Source organism: Rhynchophorus ferrugineus, unplaced genomic scaffold (genome assembly GCF_030347505.1).
Source record: "Rhynchophorus ferrugineus isolate W39M unplaced genomic scaffold, kcgeb_rfMv2 rfM1, whole genome shotgun sequence".
In the NCBI taxonomy this organism is placed as follows: domain Eukaryota; kingdom Metazoa; phylum Arthropoda; class Insecta; order Coleoptera; family Curculionidae; genus Rhynchophorus; species Rhynchophorus ferrugineus.
In genome coordinates this window covers 2,995,663-3,020,083 of record NW_027472580.1, presented here as the reverse complement: position 1 = coordinate 3,020,083, position 24,421 = coordinate 2,995,663, and the positions used below count along the sequence as shown (strand labels likewise).

The following is a 24,421-nucleotide window of genomic DNA, read 5'->3' as shown; positions in this document are numbered from 1 at the left end:
TTCATAAATATATTTTTTAACATAATGTAACCCCATAATGTTTGTGTTAAATTAATACTGCCTTATATATATTAACGCCTTAACATAGTTAATACGAACGATATGTATACAAAGAGTCGGATTGTGATTTTGGACTAGATCTGGTTAAAATTGTATACAATTGGGAAAAATTAAAAGAGTATATCAGGTGTGTCGGTAATTAATATCGTTTTTTTTTCGTTAAAGAAAGCTTCTGACAGCTATTTTAGTGATAGTAGCTTCTCCATAGATATCTGGGAGTATTTGATAAGCCTTAACCACATATTTCTTCATAATTATATATTTTATAACATAAGAATCCCATAATATTTGGGTTCAATTAATACTGCCTTACATATATTAACGCCTTAACATAGTTATGATGAACGATATGCATATAAAGAGTCGCAATTGTGATTTTGGAATAGATCTAGTTAAAATTGTATTCGATTGGGTAAAATTAAAAGAGTATATCAAGTGTGTCGGTAATTAATATCGGTTTTTTTTCGTTAAAGAAAGCTTTTGACAGCTATTTTAGTCATAGTAGCTTCTCCATAGATATCTGGGAGTATTTGATAAGCCTTAACCACATATTTCTTCATAATTATATATTTTATAACATAAGAATCCCATAATATTTGGGTTCAATTAATACTGCCTTACATATATTAACGCCTTAACATAGTTATGATGAACGATATGCATATAAAGAGTCGCAATTGTGATTTTGGAATAGATCTAGTTAAAATTGTATTCGATTGGGTAAAATTAAAAGAGTATATCAAGTGTGTCGGTAATTAATATCGGTTTTTTTTCGTTAAAGAAAGCTTTTGACAGCTATTTTAATCATAGTAGCTTCTCCATATATACCTGGGAGTATTTGATAAGCCTTAACCACATATTTCTTCATAAATATATATTTTATAACATAAGAACCCCATAATGTTTGGGTTAAATTAATACTGCCTTATATATATTAACGCCTTAACATAGTTATTACGAACGATATGTATACAAAGAGTCGGATTGTGATTTTGGACTAGATCTGGTTAAAATTGTATACAATTGGGTAAAATTAAAAGAGTATATCAGGTGTGTCGGTAATTAATATCTTTTTTTTTTCGTTAAAGAAAGCTTCTGACAGCTATTTTAGTGATAGTAGCTTCTCCATATATACCTGGGAGTATTTGATAAGCCTTAACCACATATTTCTTCATAAATATATATTTTATAACATAAGAACCCCATAATGTTTGGGTTAAATTAATACTGCCTTATATATATTAACGCCTTAACATAGTTATTACGAACGATATGTATACAAAGAGTCGGATTGTGATTTTGGACTAGATCTGGTTAAAATTGTATACAATTGGGAAAAATTAAAAGAGTATATCAGGTGTGTCGGTAATTAATATCGTTTTTTTTCGTTAAAGAAAGCTTCTGACAGCTATTTTAGTGATAGTAGCTTCTCCATAGATATCTGGGAGTATTTGATAAGCCTTAACCACATATTTCTTCATAATTATATATTTTATAACATAAGAATCCCATAATATTTGGGTTCAATTAATACTGCCTTACATATATTAACGCCTTAACATAGTTATGATGAACGATATGCATATAAAGAGTCGCAATTGTGATTTTGGAATAGATCTAGTTAAAATTGTATTCGATTGGGTAAAATTAAAAGAGTATATCAAGTGTGTCGGTAATTAATATCGGTTTTTTTTCGTTAAAGAAAGCTTTTGACAGCTATTTTAGTCATAGTAGCTTCTCCATAGATATCTGGGAGTATTTGATAAGCCTTAACCACATATTTCTTCATAATTATATATTTTATAACATAAGAATCCCATAATATTTGGGTTCAATTAATACTGCCTTACATATATTAACGCCTTAACATAGTTATGATGAACGATATGCATATAAAGAGTCGCAATTGTGATTTTGGAATAGATCTAGTTAAAATTGTATTCGATTGGGTAAAATTAAAAGAGTATATCAAGTGTGTCGGTAATTAATATCGGTTTTTTTTCGTTAAAGAAAGCTTCTGACAGCTATTTTAGTCATAGTAGCTTCTCCATATATACCTGGGAGTATTTGATAAGCCTTAACCACATATTTCTTCATAATTATATATTTTATAACATAAGAATCCCATAATATTTGGGTTCAATTAATACTGCCTTACATATATTAACGCCTTAACATAGTTATGATGAACGATATGCATATAAAGAGTCGCAATTGTGATTTTGGAATAGATCTAGTTAAAATTGTATTCGATTGGGTAAAATTAAAAGAGTATATCAAGTGTGTCGGTAATTAATATCGGTTTTTTTTCATTAAAGAAAGCTTTTGACAGCTATTTTAGTCATAGTAGCTTCTCCATATATACCTGGGAGTATTTGATAAGCCTTAACCACATATTTCTTCATAAATATATATTTTATAACATAAGAACCCCATAATGTTTGGGTTAAATTAATACTGCCTTATATATATTAACGCCTTAACATAGTTATTACGAACGATATGTATACAAAGAGTCGGATTGTGATTTTGGACTAGATCTGGTTAAAATTGTATACAATTGGGTAAAATTAAAAGAGTATATCAGGTGTGTCGGTAATTAATATCTTTTTTTTTTCGTTAAAGAAAGCTTCTGACAGTTATTTTACTGATAGTAGCTCCTCCATATATACCTGGGAGTATTTGATAAGCCTTAACCACATATTTCTTCATAAATATATATTTTATAACATAAGAACCCCATAATGTTTGGGTTAAATTAATACTGCCTTATATATATTAACGCCTTAACATAGTTATTACGAACGATATGTATACAAAGAGTCGGATTGTGATTTTGGACTAGATCTGGTTAAAATTGTATACAATTGGGAAAAATTAAAAGAGTATATCAGGTGTGTCGGTAATTAATATCGTTTTTTTTTCGTTAAAGAAAGCTTCTGACAGCTATTTTAGTGATAGTAGCTTCTCCATAGATATCTGGGAGTATTTGATAAGCCTTAACCACATATTTCTTCATAATTATATATTTTATAACATAAGAACCCCATAATATTTGGGTTCAATTAATACTGCCTTACATATATTAACGCCTTAACATAGTTATGATGAACGATATTGTGATTTTGGAATAGATCTAGTTAAAATTGTATTCGATTGGGTAAAATTAAAAGAGTATATCAAGTGTGTCGGTAATTAATATCGGTTTTTTTTCGTTAAAGAAAGCTTTTGACAGCTATTTTAGTCATAGTAGCTTCTCCATATATACCTGGGAGTATTTGATAAGCCTTAACCACATATTTCTTAATGTTTGGGTTAAATTAATACTGCCTTATATATATATATATTAATGCCTTAACATAGTTATTACGAACGATATGTATACAAAGAGTCGGATTGTGATTTTGGACTAGATCTGGTTAAAATTGTAGTCGATTGGGTAAAATTAAAAGAGTATATCAGGTGTGTTGGTGATTAATATCGGATTTTTTTTTCATTAAAGAAAGCTTCTGACAGCTATTTTAGTGGTAGTAGCTTCTCCGTAGATATCTGGAAGTATTTCATAAGCCTTAATCACATATTTCTTCATAATTATGTATTGTATAATATAACCATAATGATTTGGTTCAATTAATGTTGGGTTCTTAAAATTGCCTTTGGACATATATTAACATCTTAACATATATATAAACGTAGATACATTATAATGGATAGTTATAATACTGAACGTATTGGACACTAGATGCTATACATTTTGACCATCTCTCAGACAATTTATCAAATCCATTCCAAAAGTATAGATTCTATTTGGAGCTAAACCGTTCATCGAGCCATTTTTTAATTTCTTAGAAATTGGTGAAATACTGCTCTGCAAGCGCGTAACTCTGTGACTAGTGGTACTCCGATGAAGCTAAGCGTGGAGAGTACGATGGGTGCGATAAAACTTACAACCCAAGCGATTTTAACAATTCTTGGATTGGTTTGACTACAGTAATGTATTGTTATATTGCAAAATCACCTTAAAATATCGTTGGGCTTATTGTGGATGTTTGTCATCAGTATAAACTTTGTAATTTCACCAGCGATGGATCAACCGTTTCTATTCGATGCAGGTATAGCATACTTTAATAACTTTGAAGATGTCTTTCACTGACCATTTTTCGATTTTCTAATTACCTGTGATTCAATTAATGACGCTCAAACAGCTTGTGGTTTAACTAAACCAAATGTACTGGCTGATAGGGCATAAATCTAACTTATTATTAGTTAACAAGGTTTTACCGTAGAGTCAATACGTAGGCTTACTTGGACCTATGGTATTGAACTATGGAGTACTACTAGCAAATCTAACATAGATATCCTCGAGAGGTTCCAGAATAAAGTGTTGCGGGTCATCGTCAATGCCCCATATTACGTGCCCAATAAACTGATTTAGCGCGATATCCCCATAGAACCCATAACGAGTGTGATTCGGAGTGTTAGTGCGAAATACTCTGAAAGACTATTAGTGCATCTCAATGCACTTGCCAAACAGTTAAATGTGCGCGATGACAGTGTAATGCATAGACTTAAACGCAAACTACCGTACGAACTGATTAATAGACACATAGAGTGATATTTAATAATCTCTAGAATAAGCTAGAATAATTTTTAGAATATGTTAGGATAGACTTTAAAATAAGTTAATTATTGTCCACGGGCAGATTGTTGACGTTCTAGGAGATTAATTAAAAAATATGATGCTTATCTTACCATCTTTTGTAATTATTCACAAATTGCGGGTATTGGGTCTTCATACAAGAACTAATGCAATTCTGCATTTTAAAAAATTTCGATCTACTAGGAACCTATAAAAATAGTATCACCATTTTTTTTAGTGAAAAGCAATACCTACAGTATAATATTTTTGCTCAAGAAGATTTTAAATGTTCTCTGTAAAACGTTAATCTTACTTGATACTTATTGGCGTTTTTTTGACCATGCCTCCTTTTACATTGAGTGACAGAAAGGTTTTCCATTTTCTAGTCACTAGTTGTTCAACTGTTTAAAATCACCGCATAAGTCTAGCATTGGGAACCATATTTACACATTCATCAGGCATTTTGTGCAGATGTTTGGTTTATATGTCAAATATTTCAATCTGAATAGGAAATACAATTTTGATCAATTGAATCAATTGAAACAATGTGCCTATGGCAAATATATCATATGTGTCTGTGATTATGGAGAATTTAAACACTTTTTGGATTCTGAAGAGCATAAAACGTTTTATTGAAAAATACTAATAAGCAAAAAAATCGATATTTCTTAATTACTACACTGAGAAAAAAAAAGAGTTGTTTTTATCACAAGGAAATGTAGGTATGTTGAGAATATATCAATATATTGACTTAAAAATATAGGCCAAAATATCAGTTATGGATATTTTTTCGATTTTAATCTGATATGACCCTTTAATCTTTAATATTTAAATGTCAGACAGCTCTTTTAGTAACAATAGCTTCACTATATATATCCGAGAGCATGTAATATGTACCAGCTGCATATTTTCTCATATTGATTCAATCGATGCACCATTATAATTGTTGATTAATTATGACGAATTATGTTTGTTTTAATTATAATTCTGTAGTAATTAAGGATACGTCCCTCTATAAACTCTCACTGCGTCCATTCTTAAAAACAATGATACCATTTGACTCTTAAAAATAAACCATTAATTTCAACCACTTCCAAAGATATTACGTAACTGGTAAGATATTACCACCATTAAATAAAATGTTTGGTAGCTCTTAAAGTGACAGTTATATCAGATATATGGATTAATATTTAAATAATCTCAAAATTGCTAGCAATATTTTTGTAAATAATTTTACAGTGGCAGGTGAATAGAAAGAAAGTGGAAAATAAATCATACACAATACGAAAAAACTTATTTTATTTGTTTGTTCATTTGAACTTATAATAACAAAATATATTATGTCAAACCACTAATAATAATCATTAATTAATAATACACAACTATGTGTTCTCGTCCAACTTATGGACTAAAACCAAGGCGCTTTCGGTTGAATTTTGTAAGTCATGGGCAACGGAAGCTATGAAGAAATACAATTAACTAAAATTATATTGATTTATTTAGTGATCTTACCTCTATCTGTCACTAATACTTCATCAGCTGGTTGATCATTAATTGTCTTTAACATCCCTATAGAAAGATAATACGACAAATTAACGAAGAATTCATTAAATTCTGAATTTTTTTCTATACTTACAACTTGAATTTTCAGTCAGAATAATTTTTTTAATCTCTGAATCTTTCTTCGTGGTGCTTTTTCGTTTATGTATGCCAGGTCTTGAACCTTTAAAACAACAGAGTAGATTAGAAGTACTTTGACTTCGATTCTTTCGATATTTTCGGTTTAAAGCATCATGAATATAATTTCTAGGGGTTTGAGGTTGGTTGGCCTTAAGCTGGATATTTAGATAGCATTATAAAGCAACAGCAGTTTGAGATAAAAAAGCACGAAAAAGGTCTACATCTCTGAGATTAATTTAGTCGATTGAAGGTGGAACAAATTTCATTGAAAAATATTACAAAATATTAAAAAATCCCTGCTAAATATGCTTTTAAGTTATAATTGGGTGTTGGCTGAATATTTCTTCGTAATTATATTTTAACAAATGACTTACGTTTGGGAAGAAAATTTGGGTCAACCTGCAAATCAACTTCCAGTTTCTCAAGTTTAATTTTCTGTGTCGTTGATTCTATTTTAGGCGATGTAAGTTCTTGTTGAGGATTCTGTCTTCGTATAAGCACCAATTCTGGGGATGTTACATAATTGTTGTTGTGAATTACTTGATCAGCTTTCGTGTCGTGATCAGGAGTATTGACGGCTATGACGTTGTCGATTTCTGTTTTGGTAACAGGAGTTCTTTTTAAAATATAGGATGGTGGTTGCTCTGAAATAAAAGCGCAATATTAGAGGAGGTTTTCAATTATAATAGATTCACTAACAGGTGGCGTTATTGATGGAAAAAGTAATAAACAAAATATGTGCAATTGCAATGACTGTGATTTTATTTTGAGGACCTCTTTTAATACAGTATTGTAAAATAATTTTGTAGAATAATGTATTTTTGCTTTTTTGTACCAGTAATAGTTATTTTTCTACATTTCTAGCAGTATTTACTTTCTGAAGTTATTGAAATGAGTGAAACTGATTCATCGCGACTTCAACGGCCAACTTCCTTGAATATTGTCTTTAAATCTATATGAATAGAAGTGTTTAATATGAAAATATTAATTGATTAAGCAAAATGTGTTTGATTAGCCTTATAGTTATTTCAATTTCTATAAAATATAGTTCGCCGTAAAATAATCCAGATTTTTTGAAATTATTCTAAATTTATTTTTATCTATTAATTATTGTAATAAAAATTTTTGGAAAAAGTATACGAGTATGGTTTCTTTTCTCTTTCCCTTTCCCTCTCTGTCAACAAAGTTAATTAATGTTTTAATAAAGTAATAAGCCTCTTCCTATAGTTCTTCACGAATTACCGTACTGGATTAAATAATTAAATTTTTACGATATTTCCCTTGGATTGGAGCCAATATGGTTACTTTATTTTTGGTTTTTATTGCTTGTTTTGATTCTTGTCGACGCCAATATATAGGCGTTACGGAGTTACGGATATAGGCGTTTTATACGATAATAATCAAATACATATAGAGTGAAAAATAATAGAATATGAAGAGAAATAAACAATCTGGGAGCAGCTTTATAGAATACTTAGTTCAAAAGAGTGAAAAATAAAACAATACAAATTGAACAAATTTAACAAAAGCATTTTTCATGAAAGAAATAAATGGAAAGAAGAGAAAATGCTCTTAGAAAATCAGATAAAGTGCAGAAATTGAAGAAGAATAACGCTACTGGATTAATACGGATACCATATAAAGTGATAACACTGGATTACTGGATTATATAAGCAGGAACACAAGTAAATATACAGTGAAATGGGAAAATGGAGAATTTGTGTTAGCGTATATAGAGCCATAGGTGTAATAGTTAAAAGAAGATAAAAGAAAAATGCTTGGAAAACCAATATTTGAAAACCCAAAAATTGGAGTTAAGAATAAATAACAATAAAAAGTAAGAAACTCGAAAACAGTGAGAAAAGGAAAAGTAGGAAAAATAAAAGGTTAGATTTTAGAACTAAGAAAATTGTTAAGAATCATACCAAGAGAAACAAATATCATAAAATAAATAACGTTTTGTATAATAAATAAATAAACGTTTTATATAATAAGAAAAATAAAGCATCATAGAATAGAAGCACGGGAAGGATGATAGATGCATAGACAATTTGTTGGAAATGAGAAAATATCAAATAAGGAAAATTATCAAAATATATAAAAAATATTATTAAAATACATAAAATTTCTATTACTAGTTAATGATAGAAGGGCTTGGTCTATTAGGGAAGATCTGTTCCCAAAGAATCCCGAAAGATCTAGAAAGGTTCTGTTGAAGGAGATATATCCTTTCATGGTTTTTTTTGGCCTGGAACCGGACCCACAGGAATTAGCGAGTTGGGCTGGTTATGTGGAGACTGCCTCTGGGCTACCCACTAAACCCCACTCTATCAGCTGATCCAATAACCCTAACTGATACTTCTTACTGTTAGTAAGGAGGGTGCCCGTAACCGGTAACATCGTTAAGAGGCACAAGGGCCAGGCAAAGACGTGGCGTCGTTATCACACCACGCAGCTTGCAGTACATGAGTTCATCGCTCGCCGGAGAAGGTCCGGACAATTTGGAGTTAGAGCACGACTGGGAAGTGTAGGTTGTGATAGAATAAGGCCATGAAGATCGGCCAGCTCTGTAATACATCTATTGTCCGAGAGACGAAGAGTGGAGAAATATCTCGAGTAAACGTCGGATATAAAATTGTGAACTTGGAGGACGTCTGTTTCTCTATGAATCTGATTGTTCCTGACGAACCAGGGGGCACTGATTATTCTCCTGAGAATTTTGTTCGAAAGACTTGAAGACGTTCCACCTGGCTAGTTGAGACGTAGTTTAGATAGACACTGGAGCCGTATAGAACGACTGATCGTACCAGCATCTTGTGCAGGAGATATTTTATAGAGAGAGGAAGCCTGCTGGCCCGGTTGATAAGAGGGAACAGCAAATTAACAGTACCTTGACCTTTATGGAGGGACTTTTGAATGTGGGAATTCCACCTAACTTTGCGATCGAAGACAAGACCGAGATAGGTGACTTCTTCTGACCATGGGATTTCGGCGTTCTCGATTTAAGACGCGAAATGCTCGGTGCAAAGCGCTTCTTGGGGAAGAAGATGGCCTGGGTTTGTGAATATGGGAAAGTGAAACAAAAATATTAAATGGAGCGGGTGCCAGTGGGGACCCTTGTCGAACTCCGGCGTCGATGGTTTTCTGGCTAGAGAGAATATCTTTAATATTCACCTGGAACGATCGTCCTCACATAAATGATTTGATAAGATCTGCTCGTACCAAACCTTGCCAAAGGCTTTGGTTAGGTCCAAGAAGACCGCTCTAAGTCTTTTACGTCGGTTAAAAGCACAGTCGATTTTTGCGGCCAGCCGATGGGCATGATGAACGGCTGAGTGTTTGGCGCCCGAACCCGAATTGCTCATCTGAAATGATATTGTTTGTCTTCGCAAAATCATTAAGACGATAAAAAATTGCTCTTTCAGCAAGTTTGGAAACGGAACTTAGTAGGCTAATATGTCTGTAGTCAGAAGGTGATGACTTAGCTCCTTTTTCGAGTATAACTGCGATGAATGCATGTTTCTATGTGGATGGAAAGTGTTGCCGCCTCAGAATTGCGTTGGTGATATTACTTAGTTCGGCGAGCTGCTTTTAGGGACGATTTTTGAGTTAGGCTATCGAAATATTATCGACACCCGGGGCCTTCTTGTTCCCAATTTTGCTGATCAATTGCGTGAGTATTTTAGGAGTGACTAGATGGTTTAAAAGATAACTCGGAGGCACTTGAGAACGAACGGAGTTGGCATTCCTAATGATTTCATCGTTCTCAGCAGCGTTTAGATTTTATAGCAGTAGGGATGCGTTCCATTTGGACCTCATAGGTTTTAGCGAGGAGCAGAAATTTGCGGGGGCGTCCAGCCTTTGGTCCGCTAGAAATAAGTTCCATTTCTAGGATCGCCAGGCTTTAATGGTTTCCTTCACTTGTTGTTTTACTCTGTTGGCCTCCCTTTTATGGGGTGTCAAGTCAATCAGGCATTTATTCAGCTATATATGTAGGCGTTTGAATTATATGTTAATAATGGAGTGTACAAATAAGTCCATTCCGATTAAGAATAATATAGCAATAGTAAAGTAATGTAAGTTTTTCTTATTTAAATCGTTATCGTTATTAATATAGTTGCATGAAACTGCTTTTAAATAACTCTCAAAAATCTGTTCATTCGAAAGGTGAATTACTTTGTTATGTAGTAGTATTTTGAAGAAAAAATCTATGATATATAACACTTAAACAGATTACTTCTCACACATCTAATAAATACTGAAAATCTCATGAAATAAATCAATAATTTCCACTTTCTAATTTAAATATTCTCCACTCGCAGTGATAATACACAGCTCCTACGAAAACGTTACGGACGTCGGTAGAGTAGTTTATTAATTTATCATCAAATTTCGAAAGTGTTACTATGACGTTTTCTTATTCAAAGTTTCGGCTTGAGATCGTTTTGTAAAACTTCACTTAATTTAAATTGATTGATCAGACGTCAACGAATCGGTTAGAAGTTATTTTCGTTCACGCCACGTTTATTTGATTCGAGAACATTATATTGAGCGTATTTAAGTATTGCCGAGCAGCATCATTAGTTTGGGGAATGGCGTTGACTGATGGATTGCGTAACGGTTATTTCAAATCATAATTTTCGGATATTTATGACGCAGCCGGCCGGGCTGCATATCGTTTCCTAACAATATGGTTTGTTGTAAGGGTGGTAAACTCGATGCCGATTGTACTCGAGTTTTTTCTTAAATGTTCCTTAAAATTTCTGAAGTCGATCAAGAATCGATTCTTGATATTCGATTTTACGGTTAATTGACTAGTTTCAAGTTCTACATACGATCACAGCAAACCTTGCGATAAAAAGTTATACAAATATAAATTTATTTATTGTTTGATGTTTATTTATACTAAATATTATTTCTTGTTAACATATTTCTTAAAATTGCGCCTAACATTGTATGGATTTCCTTTAAAAAAATAAACAATGGATCTAATATCCAGTGTCACCAATGTGGAAAGCAACTCAAATATAATAATAATACGACCAGTTTTATTAAACATCACAAAAAACCATATAAAATTGAATTAATTGCTTCTAATCATAATCGCACTAGAAAAATGAGTAAGAAAGACAATGACGATGAAATAAGAACAGTTTCACAACCTAAGCAAGTAAATATATATATTTATTTTTATAACCATCAAATATATACTGATATCCTTGTTTATCTCTTTATTTATATTTGGATATCAGTAATTTTATTATATAATTTATTGCTTAATTTTGTGCAAGTAATTTTTTTTAATCCATCATGTATTTACAGCCTCGCCTATCAGACTAGACATCAACTATTTCCTCCCAATACTTCATCAAATTTATATTTTTAATTATTTACTTAATAAAAAACATATTTTGTGAAGTTTAGTTGTTTAAATAATTTAATTATTCAAAAAAAATTAAAAGCAATATGTTTGATATGCTATTCATAAAAAAATAATTGTCCAATAGATAAATTCATTAACTTTAAAAAATATCAATCTTTTAATTTAGAATGGATTAAAATCGAAAGAATCGGTTCTTGGGATAATGGAAAAATTTAAAAATAAAATCGGAAACGAGAATCGATTTTATAAGAAATCTTTCCATCTTTAAGCTGACAAATAGTTTCAGTAGAGATGGTGTAATTATCAAAACTAAGAATAAGGCACGTTTTGGCCAATTTCGCTATTTTTCCATATTTTAAAATAGTTATTACAATACGGATTTCAAACATATATATTTTCAGGACTTCTGTTTCTAAATTTAAACTAATTTTGTCACCTCTTGAACCTCAAAAATAGTATCTTTGATAGTCCTCTTAGTTAATTTACACGGTAACCATTTTTCTATTGTTATTGTCCAGGCCAACAAAATTTTTTTCAATGTTGTTGATGTCTATTTTTGAAAATCTATTTAGAGGGAATTCTTTTTCACCGGGTATAAAAGTTATATCTGAAAAAAAAATCGAATTCAAAAAAAAAATCGTTGTTTGAAATAAGCGCCCGGTAAAACGCTTGAAACATACGCGTGGTATAGGTGTTTTAATCGCACTGGACAGTTTGTATGGTACTGCTATTATTTATACATTATTTTAATATTTTCGTGTTATAATTAAACATCTTAATGTGTATCTATGTGTATGACGATTGTTTATTATCAAAAATAAGTATATGGGTCGCCAATAATTTTGTCCTTTTTCCAGTTACCTAAAAATATATGTGTTTAATTAAACAAGTATGCATGGACTCAGTATATATTTCTACTAGCTCTGAATGCCAACCATATAGATGAGAAAGGGTTTATAACAGAACATTTACTGCTGTTAACTGCTGAATGACCTTGTATTCCCAAACTTCAAAGAAACGTATTAATTAACTTCGTAAATACTTCTTAATTAACGCTATAAAAAGCGAAAATCAAATAACAGGTTTGTTGTACTTCAAATAGTCCGCTATACTTGCTGGGCTATACTTCATCAGGTTAAGGCTAACTGATACATATTTGATTGAACAATATGCTTTTATTAAGAGTTTACAGCCATATATGTGTGTGTTATGGAAGACAGAAAGTTTTAAACATTTCGCACAATACTTACGTACAGACGATGTACGAATCCAAATGTTTTCGCAGAAGTCAAGTAAAGTAAAAGAAAGTAAGCAGATATCTAATTTAAGAATTCATAGGATAACTTAATATGTTAAAACATATCTAAACACAGTAACACTGTAACACATATGTTATAACGTACTTGATGAAAGTTATTATTAAAATAAATTTCAAAATTAGAATTTGTGTATTTCTTTTACTCAAATATTATAAAAATAATATCCATCATCAAATCAAATCTGAAGAACCGCTGAAAGCCATCGTTTGCTGGTAGAAACTTGCGAGAATGCCCTAACCCTAAAAACACGTGAGACGTGGTTTCTAAATTTAATTTTTCATTAATAATGAAAATATATTTTTCCTTTTTCTTGAAAATCATTTAGTTTTATGCCAGAAAAAAAGGTAATAACTTTCCGGTACCCTTGATAAGTATTACTTGCTTCAATATTTCACTAACTTTGAAAATAAATAGTCTAAGAGTCCCCAGCCTGACATATAGATGGCGCTACGAAGACTTAAATCCATATGTTTTTTAATTAGTCCTAAACGTTAAAAGATGCGTGTATAAATTTGACAGTTGTCGGATCATTAATTTGTGAATTATAGCATTATGAGTGAAGTAAATTTTGTTATTGTGAAAAAATGTTGATAAAATGTTGATAAAGTATTGCTTTCTGAAGGGAAAAAATATGGTTGAAGCAAAAACTTGGCTTGATGACGAGTTTCCGGATACTGCCCTAGGAAAATTAATCATCAAGGATTGGCATGCTAAGATTAGACGTGGAGAAATGAGCACCGAAGACGGTGAACGCAGTGGACGCCCAAAAGAGGTTGTTACCGACGAAAACATCTTAAAAAATTCACGAAATGATTTTGAATGACAGAAAATTGGAACTGAATGAAATAGCAGATATTCTAAATATATTAACTGAACATGTACATCATATCATTCACGAATATTTGGGTATGAGAAAGATCTGTGCAAAGTGGGTGGGGCGGGAGCTCATTTTTCAAAAAAAAAAAACGACGAGTTGATGATTCGGAGCAATGTTTGAAGATGACGAACCGTAATAAACCCGAATTTTGCATCGATATATGACAATGCATGAAACATGGCTCCATTATTTCATTCCGAAGTCCAATCGACAGTCATCCGAGTGGTCTGTACACTATGAACACGCTCCAAAGCGTGGGAAACGCAACAGTCGGCTGGCAAAATTATGCCGTCTGTATTTCGGGATGCTCATGAAATAATTTTCATTGACCACCTTGAAAAAGGAAGGACCATCAACAGCGACTATTACATAGCGTTATTGGACCGTTTGAAGGACGAAAGGGCCGAAAAAAGGCCACATTTGAAGAAAAAGAAAGTGATGCTTCACCAAAACAATGCGCTGTGTCACAAATCCGTGAAAACAATGGTAAAAATCCATGAATTGGGTTTCAAGTTGCTTCCTCAGCCACTGTATTCCACGATCTGGTCCCCACCGACAATTTCCTGTTCACAGATTTCAAGAGAACGCTGGCTGGGAAGAAATGGAATCGAAAAGTTAGAGCGTCGCTATAATCAGTGTATCACCCTTGAAGGGAATTATGTTGAACAAAACAACTAATTTTGCCAAAAAAATGAGTTTGACTATGGCAGGCCGGGGACTTTTCGATTGTTTTGTTAGTTGGTAGTAATAATGGATACCAATGAATAATAATAGAGTTTGAATATAATAAAAGGTTTCGTTAGTTTATAGTAACTGTATAATCTTTGATAACAAAACCGCATAAACTTTTTATTTATTTCAACATGATCTGAACAGAGTATATAGTTTCATCGAGACAACTATACAGTTTCGACTTTTCACGCTCACTCTATATATGGAATGTCAACGACCTAAAATTTGCATAAATTGTTTTTTACGATATTCCATTTTATACATTATACGTTACGTAACAAATCTTTTGCATAACTACCAACAAGTAGTAATGTTGTAACATTGACATTGACGCCGTGGCGCAACTATCTTACATAGAAACGACAAAATACGACTACAAGGTGTAATTTGCCACTTACCCATATATTTATGCAATCGTTACATCGATAGTTTTGCATATTAGATAACACTATTAATTAATGGTCTAGTTATTATTGACAGTTGATATTTCAGTTAGTTGTTTGACATATATGACCGATTTAGATATCACTGATAATGTTTTCTGTACAAACAACTATTCTTTCTAAGTGAAGGTTGTTTTAAATGTAAAATAGTCCTTAATGAATGCAAACTATTGCATATTTGTAGCAACAATAAAACTTATTAGTTCTTTGATATTTGTAACTTGTGAATCATGAAAAGTTTTCGGTGACAAATATCAAGGATGAATATTGGATTTTCATTTGTTCATATTCATCTAGTTTTTTGGATTTTTGTCTAATTTATACTTTTGGGTTACTTCAGTATCTTCTGATATATTTCAGGTGTCCGATATATCATTTAATTTAGTATTACAACTTTCTAATAACGTAATTTCTATTATTTTAATCCATTAAGACAGCTTTTTAGTGACTACATATATTTTGTGACTATTTGTTTTATAATTTTCTAGCATTATTATTTTAAGAAGTTTTTTTGGCCTGATTTTCAAGCTGAAAAGGTTTCCTTGCTGATGTTAACTCAATTTATAAGAGAAGATTGTCCGTGAAGGCGATTTATTTGAGATATGAGAATTTCTTGTAAAAGGAGAAAACGAACCGTCTTATTTCTGGTGTGTCAGTTTCCCGATGAATTGAAACCATGGCGCGTTCAGTGTTTGCCTGAAAAGTTTATTTTGCTTTTCTACTAATTCCAGCCTGACAAAACGATACCAAGGGATAGATCCCTATAACATGACGGGTCTGATAAGCAATTAATAAAGCAAAATCTTAATCATCGGAGACAATTTACTTTTTCTGCAGATGAGAGGGTTAAGCATTGTGGCGACACAGTAGCCTTTGGACATTGCTTTATTTATCTTTGTTGACCATAGGAATCTACAGTCAAAGATGAAGCCGAGATATGTGGCTTTTCGTCGCCACGGGATTGAGACTTTTTCCACTCTCAGCTGGTAATCGCGGATGTCTCTCTGATTGTGAAAGATTATGGCCTGGGCTTTTGGGAGTTGATTTACAACTTCTTTAATAGAAATTTAACCGCTGGACTGTGGCATTCAATTGAATTTAAAGTTTTCTTTGAGAGAATGACCGGTCTGCGTCATGTTGGGTGGTTTCAACATCTTTCTTCATTGGAATGTCTAATATAAAGAGGCTGATTAAAGCTGGCGCTAATGTAAGAGATGTTAATACTTTGACTGATTTAGGACTAGAGTGTATTACCGATTTTTACTTGAAACGATCATTCGGACTAAAAGAACGCAGTAAAATTATCAGGTTTTTCGTTTAAGCCTGCTTCGACGGCTTTGTGGCCAACGAGCCAGACTTTGTCGAACGCTTTTGTTACGTCTCAAAAGACCGCGCAGAGCTTGTGTTTTTTCTTCATGGCGAAATAAATTCCTGCGGCCAATCTGGTGGTCTCATGTGCACATGAATATTCGACTCTGAACCCGTGTTGTTTAATAAGTATTTTTTCCTAAAAAGTCATGTGGTATCAATAAGAAGAGACTACCATCGGAAGACGCAATATCTGGTGAATATGATGAATATTTTGATATATTAGTCAAGACATTTTCACATATTCATTTGCCCATTACAATTTATTGTTAAATTTTGAGTTGAATATATTTTCCAGTAAATGAGTTTCTTTTTGGATTAAGCTCTTTGTAGTTTAATGTTCCTTCTGCCAGTTCTTGTATTAATTTTTTTGTCAGTGTTGATCTTCGTCCATCATCCTGTTTTTTTGTTTTTTTTGTTGTTTTTTGTTGATTTGTTGATCTTCTGAATTTCACTTGTGTAAAGAGACCCAGACTTCCATCTCAGGTTTTGGTTTCTCTATATTCTACAACTGAGCATTGACGTAATGCAGCCTGCCTTTGCTGACTATCCACGTTTAACTAGTTTGTTCAAAATAGAACTAGTTATATTAGTTCCAAGCAACTTTAGTCCACGGACTAAGGGTGCTTTTTGAAATATGGTTCTTCCATAATTCCAATATTTTACAACCGAGAATTTTAAGCATCTTTAATACATGTTTGATGATTTACAGATTAAACTGCGGTACTTTTACACGGACTTCATTAAAATACCTGAAGTAGCTTATATGTCTAATTTTCTTATTAGATATTACATTATTAATAATTAATTAATAATAATAGATAATTAATTAAATTCCGGTTAATTGAATGAATTAAACAGACAACAGACTTGTGATCTTCTTGGAATGATACTGACAGTGAGAGTAATCAAATAAATAATGTAAGTTTAAGAAAGATTTACATTTACTTGGAAACCATTTTAATTTAATAGATAGTATTGGAACTTGTCGAACTAATGTAAGTGTGTGTATGTGTGATTACTAGAAAATTGTTGACTTTACAGTAAACCATGTACCTAATTATGCATAGCCTTCGTTATTTCTTCAATTTGTTTTCTTCTGTATAATTCAAAGGTCATCAAGCTTCTTTCATACATTTTGTGTAATTGATATAAATAGCTTTTAACAACGATTTCGATGTAATAAAACCCGTCTAGGTTGTGACAAGGTTAAGATCTTTTCGATTGTGTTTTTTTTTTCGAGTACATACTAACTATTTAATATGTACATCTTTAATTAACTTAAATTAAGGTAATACAATCTTGTACTTAAGTGTCTAGAGACGATATAAAAAATCGCATAAAAAATTGCATACGTTTTTTTGATGTGGTTATGAATACGTTTCGAAGATATAATGACTCGTTTTAATTAATTCATAATAAGTCTCTAAATTTTATTTCATTTTTTGCATTTGAGAATATTTCTTACTATATTTATGCTAATTATGTGTAAAAAAGCTACCGAATAATTATTGGAAATTTACAATAGAGTGTGGATATGGAATGTAATAGATACTGACTATATATGCAAATACAATGAAATTTTAAAGGACAACATGTAGGAAAATTAAACGATACACAAGCTACATAAACTTGTTGAAGTGTATGAAGTGTATGTATTTCGTATAAAGTGTATACGTGTTATTCTTAATTTTAGCTTTAGTTTAGTTTTATATTAATATGGGAAATACATACTGATTAGTATTAATCCCGTACTCGCCTTGCTTGTGTATTAATGGAAGTACAACAGAACAGTAGTTGTCATTTAATTTGTAAATTAAGATTATACTAAGCATATCTAATGTAACATATCCACCATTTCAATCAGTCCAAATTTCAACTATTTGAACGGAAATGGCATTAAAAATATTGAAAATAGGTAGCAAAAAATCACGAATTTGTACGACTCTATATATATGAATAAGTGCCAATTTTTAGCAAGATAAGGTTTCCACAATGTATTAGGTGTATTTTGAGGTGAAAAATCCATGTTAAATTGCTTTTGAGTCTGTAGTTTTTCAAATAAAATATGACTCTAATACAAATCCACTTATTTTCGAAAACATTCTATTCATTATATAACTTGAAAACTAAACGTATTAAAATTATTTTAGCCCTCCATTCGGCGTAGAAGTGCTGATAATAAATGGCAGCAAAAATATTAAGAATATGGAAAAATTGTCACCTTGACCTTTTTTTCTAGCGTGAAAGAAACAAAAATTCATATTAAATTGCTTTAGAATTTGCAGCTTTTAAGATATGTGGCATAAACTGCTAGTCAGATATATTTGAAAATACATTTTTCCTTATATAACTTCAAAACTAAAAACATTTTAAAGATAAAACGTTTTGGTGACCAGTGTATGTATAGTAATAGTTTACTACTGTTTATTAATAGGATATTGACATCGAACATTATAAGGTTGAGAATGCGAAAATACGCATTAAATGTCATTGACTCCAACTAATTAATTTTACGAATATCTGATGTTAGGAACGACACCGGTTATCTATACAACTACTTTCTGGTTTTTATAATATCGACGCTAAACTAACGGTACCATAAACTTTTATTGATCAAACGCAAACCAATACCAATAACGACATACCCATTTCTACGTTCTTTTGTCTGTTTGCGCGTCGTAATATTCACTTTTGTTTTCAATCGATGATTGATGGACAATATCCGACGACCTTGTTATTTCGAAATGAAATCGAAAAAGTCACGGATCGCTTTTCGAATAGGAACAACGATAGGTAGATAGAGGTTATGAAATTGGTACTGAGTACGTTCAATTGTTTTAAACAAACTTACCGAGCCTGACTGCGACGGGCAGGAACTGGGGACATGGCCTTGGTGAAGCGTCGCAGACTAACGCGACGGCACACCCAATCACCAGCATCGGAATCATCATCATTGTAGCATCGTACGATGCAAACACACAAACAACGATATTGCTCGTCTTCGACAGCTGTTGCTTTATATACTTCCTCTAAAAAGCGTGTCTTCCTCAGCTTTATTTTTAGACTTTATGTCAGAACTTGGGTTGTATGGCGTTTCGATGGAATTCACTGATGTTCTCTGAAGCACTTCTTTGTCAGATTTTAACGTAGATTTGTAATAATGTACTAGTCAACGTCAAAAATATTGTAGACGTTATAGGTTTCTTTTTGTTTAGGTTGAAAAAAAAACACTGACGCGTGTCTCTTTGTTGCTTGTTCAACACTGAAGACTATAGTGGAGGGAGACAGAAGAAGAATAACAAGTTTCACATATGTTGGAAATTTGGAGATGTATTTGGCCTTGAATTTCGCATTATTTTAAAATAAAAGCCAATCATTATTATGTATTGTGGGTAATTTTATTTACAAAGGATTTTTGGTAGATTTATTTTATTTCTTCGAATGATAAAGTTATTTAAAAACTTTCTCAGTTAAATGATAAGTCTACATGTAAAAGTTACATTGTAATGAATGAAACATTTGACACTGCATTCACATTTTACACAAAGAAAAGATTCCTTGACATAAATATGTAATAATTCTGTTGAGTTTGGGATAGTTGTGTCTTATTTTATATGAATTTTTATTATATGAATTATATTATATTATATATTAATTATATATGTTAGCCTCTGCCAACAAATTTTAGGGGCTTGCGCGTATTTTGGTCAGCGATATAGTGAAAATGCATTGATGATAAGTGAATGAGTGAAGATGCAAGAAAATAACTGTTAGATAAACTGAACTAATAGTTAAATTCGATGATTTTGTCATTTATTTAGTTTAAATAAGAGTTTTGAATGAGAGAAAAAAGTTATGAATTAATATAAACAGATGTTCATCATGGTGTACTCAAAACTAGTTTCAACGATTTAAAATGATTAGTTTTGATGAAAATGACAACGAAAGGAGGAAAACTCAGGTCAAGCTCTCAAATATCTTTCAGATATCTTAATATTTGATGAGTTAAGGGTTTCCAGATGTTGAAATAATGGGAAAAATCCAAAAGGAACCAAAAATAGCTACACAGATTGACTGAGCTTGTTAATGTGACCTCGTGAGTTTTCTGGGATTATCGTGACTCTTGATTGAAAGTGGATCTTATATCATATATCTATTGCTATTAAAAAGTTGTTTTAAAATCAGTTCGTATATTTTCTTCTCATATTCCAGTTAAAAATGGATAAAATGCTGCTTGATGCGTCCGAATAGGTAACCGTATCAGTTTATAAAATTTACCTGGTTGTCAAATGTCTGCAAAATTCCTCAAAACATTATTGATATTAATTAAATCTTATAATGTGGAGTATGCCAAATATCTTAAACAAACTTACTGACTGCGGCGGCAGGAACTGGAGACATGGTATTGGTTAAGCGTTGCAGGCGAACGCAACGACACACCCGCATCACCACCATCGGAATCATCATCATTTTAGCATCGTACGATGCAAACAGACAAACAACGATATTGGTTGTCTTCAACGGATGTTGCTTATAGACTTCCTCTATCTAAAAGATGTGTCTTCCTCAGTTTATTTTTAGACTCTATGTCAGAACTTGGTTGTATAGCGTTCCGGTGAAATTTACGGATGTTCTTTGAAGCACTTCTTTGTTAGATATTAATATAGGGTTGTAATAATGTACTAGTCAACGTTAATAATACTTGAAACGTTTTAGGTTTATTTTTGTTTTGGGTTAAAAAAAAACTAAAGCGTGTCTTTTTCTTACTTATTCAATACTGAAATATACAGTGTAGGGAAACAGAAGAAGAATAACTAGTATGACATTTGTTGTAAATTTGGGGAGGTCTTTGACTTTGAATTTCACATTATTTTAAAATAAAAGCCATCATCATCATTTTTATGTAATCTCAGTAATTTTATTTATAAAGGAATTTTAGTGGATTTATTTTATTTCTTAGAATAATGTCTACGTCAGTTACATTGTAATTGATAAACAGTACATTTGGTCACTGCATTCTTTACAAATTTTAACAAAAAGAAAAGGTTTCTCGACATAAATACGTTTTTGAACTTTTGATTTTAGGATACTTGTATCTTACTTTATATGAAACTTCAATTAGCCTCTGTCAATAATGTTTAGCGGCTGGCGTGTATTTTGGTCAACGATAGGGTGAAATATGAAGAAAAGCCTTATTAGATATTCTGAATCAAACGTAAATTTCGGTGGTTCTGTAATTTATTTAGCTAAAATAAGAGTTTTCACATAACATAAACAGAAATAAACAATAAGTGCGTTATGTATAGTCTAGAAAATCATCTATTTTCTGTGATTATTTGATTAAAAATTTTAAGTTTTAGTTAAATAAATAGAGAACTCAATAAAACATTTTGATATTTGTTTCTTATGTAGGAATGGTCGTCTTTTCGGTCGGAATATGTGGCTGTCGACGCGATTGTTTGTCTGCTACAATTCACACTCACTACAATTTTTGTGGAATTCGCACGGGAACAGAAAACACCGGCTGAATAAAAACTTGTTTATTTCGAGTCTAATTACTACATGTGTTCGACGGGAGGATGGACAGGAAATTCGGTTAGGTTAAAGAAGCATGGAAGCGCTATGGAAGTGGTACTGTTACAAGGCGGTAGAGAAAAGAGAGAGAACAAGACGTTTTATTTTTTATTATTCCAAATTGACCAGCTAGGACCAAATGGTCTTTTGCTCATGTCGCTTCGGGTTCGGGATGGAGAAGTGTTTTGCGGGCGACAGAAGCCCTGGGTTACGACTGGGATTGTCATAGTTGGTTATCTACCGGAGTTTGTGGATGGGTAGGAATCTTATCAAGATGTTATCGTGTTCTAAGGCGCCTAGGGAGAATCTTTCACTGAGCATGTTCGTGAAACTCTTCACGAACAGGATGCCTGATTCGAGGTGAGTGTTGACGTTCGTCATAAACCATGAGGCATTGAGTAACGCGCGGACTTTTTTAAAATGGAACACTTGGAGTAGTTCAAGTTGTCTCAGAGACATACCTGTACCACACCCGTGAACCGAAGACGCAGGCTGGACGGACTAGCATCTTATACACACTCGCTTTCTGGGAGATTGGGAATTTACTTTTTCTGCATAGGAGTAGCAAGAATAAACTATACACGCCACTGCCTTAAAGAATCTACCATCCAAGTATGAATCTGTGGTAATTTCATCTGGTCGGTCGGTCGGAATGTGTGGCTGTAGATGCGATTGTTTGTCCGAACACTCACTACTATTTTGTGGAAGAAATTCGCACGGGAACTGAAAACACTGATTGAAAAAAAACTTGTTTATTGCGATATTACATGATACATGTGGTCGACGAGAGAATGGACAGGATATTAGGTTAGGTGAAGGAAGTACGGTAGCGCTGTGGAAGTGTCCAGTTACAAGAGGGTAGAGAAAAGAAACGAGAGCGAGACGCCTTCGTGGTTTTCTTTTATAGCCCGGAATTGCATGCAACCAATCCACGAGCATAGCCAACCTTTGATCTTGCTGTAGATGAATGCGTGGTGGTCCAGATGGTCATAGCGGTTGCTACAAATCTATCAGGGCATTAGGTCATTCGGTAGACGAAGCTGGTTCGTTTTGAAGACTAGACCGTCTTACCATACTTGATCAAAACCTTTAGAAACATCTAAAAAGATGGCTCCAGCATTGCGACCTTTTCTTAAAGCTTAGTGGATAGTTGCTGGGATTCAAGTAGCTTGGTGAAGGTTTGAATGTTTGGCACGGAAACTGAATTGTTCGTTCTGGATTATGTGGTGTGCATCTGTGAAACTATTTAAAGCGTGTAGTATCTCTTTCTCGGCAAGTTTGGGGAGAAAGAGTCGTCGTGGTGGTTTTTATAGCCCGAAACCGCATGGTACCAATCCGCCAGCGTTGCCACGTTTGAACATAATATAGATGTAATAGCGGTGGCCCAAAGGCTTGTCGCAGTCGCCTACAAGAGCTAAAACATTATTTTTGAAGCAGTCACGTTTGTTCAAAAAAACTAATGAATTCATATTACTCGAATACTTGTTTAAAATAATGTACTAATGAGTAATCATATATTAACAAATTATAAAAAAAATCAATAGAGGAATCTTTTAAACCTTCTAGAGTAATTTAAACCTTCTTTTAGATAATATTTTATGCATGAGCAATAGACAAATCTTAGTTTATGATACTGTTGTCCTATAAATCGAAGAAATCTCATAACCCTGTAATTTAACAATACTCACAGACGCATTTTTCATGAATCATCGCTTTATTCTTGTATATTAGCAATTTGCACAATGTACAGGCTTCGTACGAGTAATTTGATCGATGGCATCGATAGAAAAATAACAAAAGACCAATACCGAACTGACTAAATAGATGGAAGTTTATGATGATTGATTTAAGAAGACGGATGTTGTTTTCAGGGAACCGCCGCGGATAACCAGTAAGTGATAAAATCGCTTCTTGCGTGGTAAATAGCTTCTTGCCGAGCAGATAGATCCGGAGGGTAAAGGTTACCAGTCGTAAAAGCCTCAGTTACAGATCCAAGTTGTGTTTTTGCCTAACTTGGCCGTTTCTATTCGATTATTTAACCGATAACAGAATCGGAGGGAACTGTTTTATTGGTAGTAAAATTATTTTTACGTCTTACTGTGTCAATAATTAAGTTTATGAGGTAACTGTGAAAGTTAAATTAAAGGACCGAAATGGAAATGGATGGTCGTTAAGATAAAAGACTGATCGGATGAAATATTTACGGTCTAGTATAATTATTTAATTTTTTAGCAAAAATTAAATCTTGACATGTTATATTTGATACTCTATTATAGTACATAATCTTTGTTTTTCAAGCTCTTTTTATAATTTTTTGGTATTTTGGAACACATTTTCAAAAAT

The 24,421-nt window shown here is 32.5% G+C and overlaps 1 protein-coding gene across 1 annotated transcript; it reads right to left on the bottom strand.

The window, feature by feature from the left end:
- Positions 1-5,981: 5,981 nt before the first annotated feature.
- On the bottom strand, positions 5,982-19,777 carry LOC143194757 (uncharacterized). Its single transcript, XM_076401439.1, has 5 exons — positions 19,356-19,777; positions 6,754-7,023; positions 6,336-6,422; positions 6,212-6,268; positions 5,982-6,158 (listed from the first exon to the last, which is right to left on the bottom strand). The coding sequence occupies exons 1-5, from the start codon at positions 19,456-19,458 to the stop codon at positions 6,082-6,084; spliced, it is 594 nt and encodes a 197-aa protein (XP_076257554.1). The 5' UTR covers positions 19,459-19,777; the 3' UTR covers positions 5,982-6,081.
- Between the last annotated feature and the right edge of the window lie 4,644 nt (positions 19,778-24,421).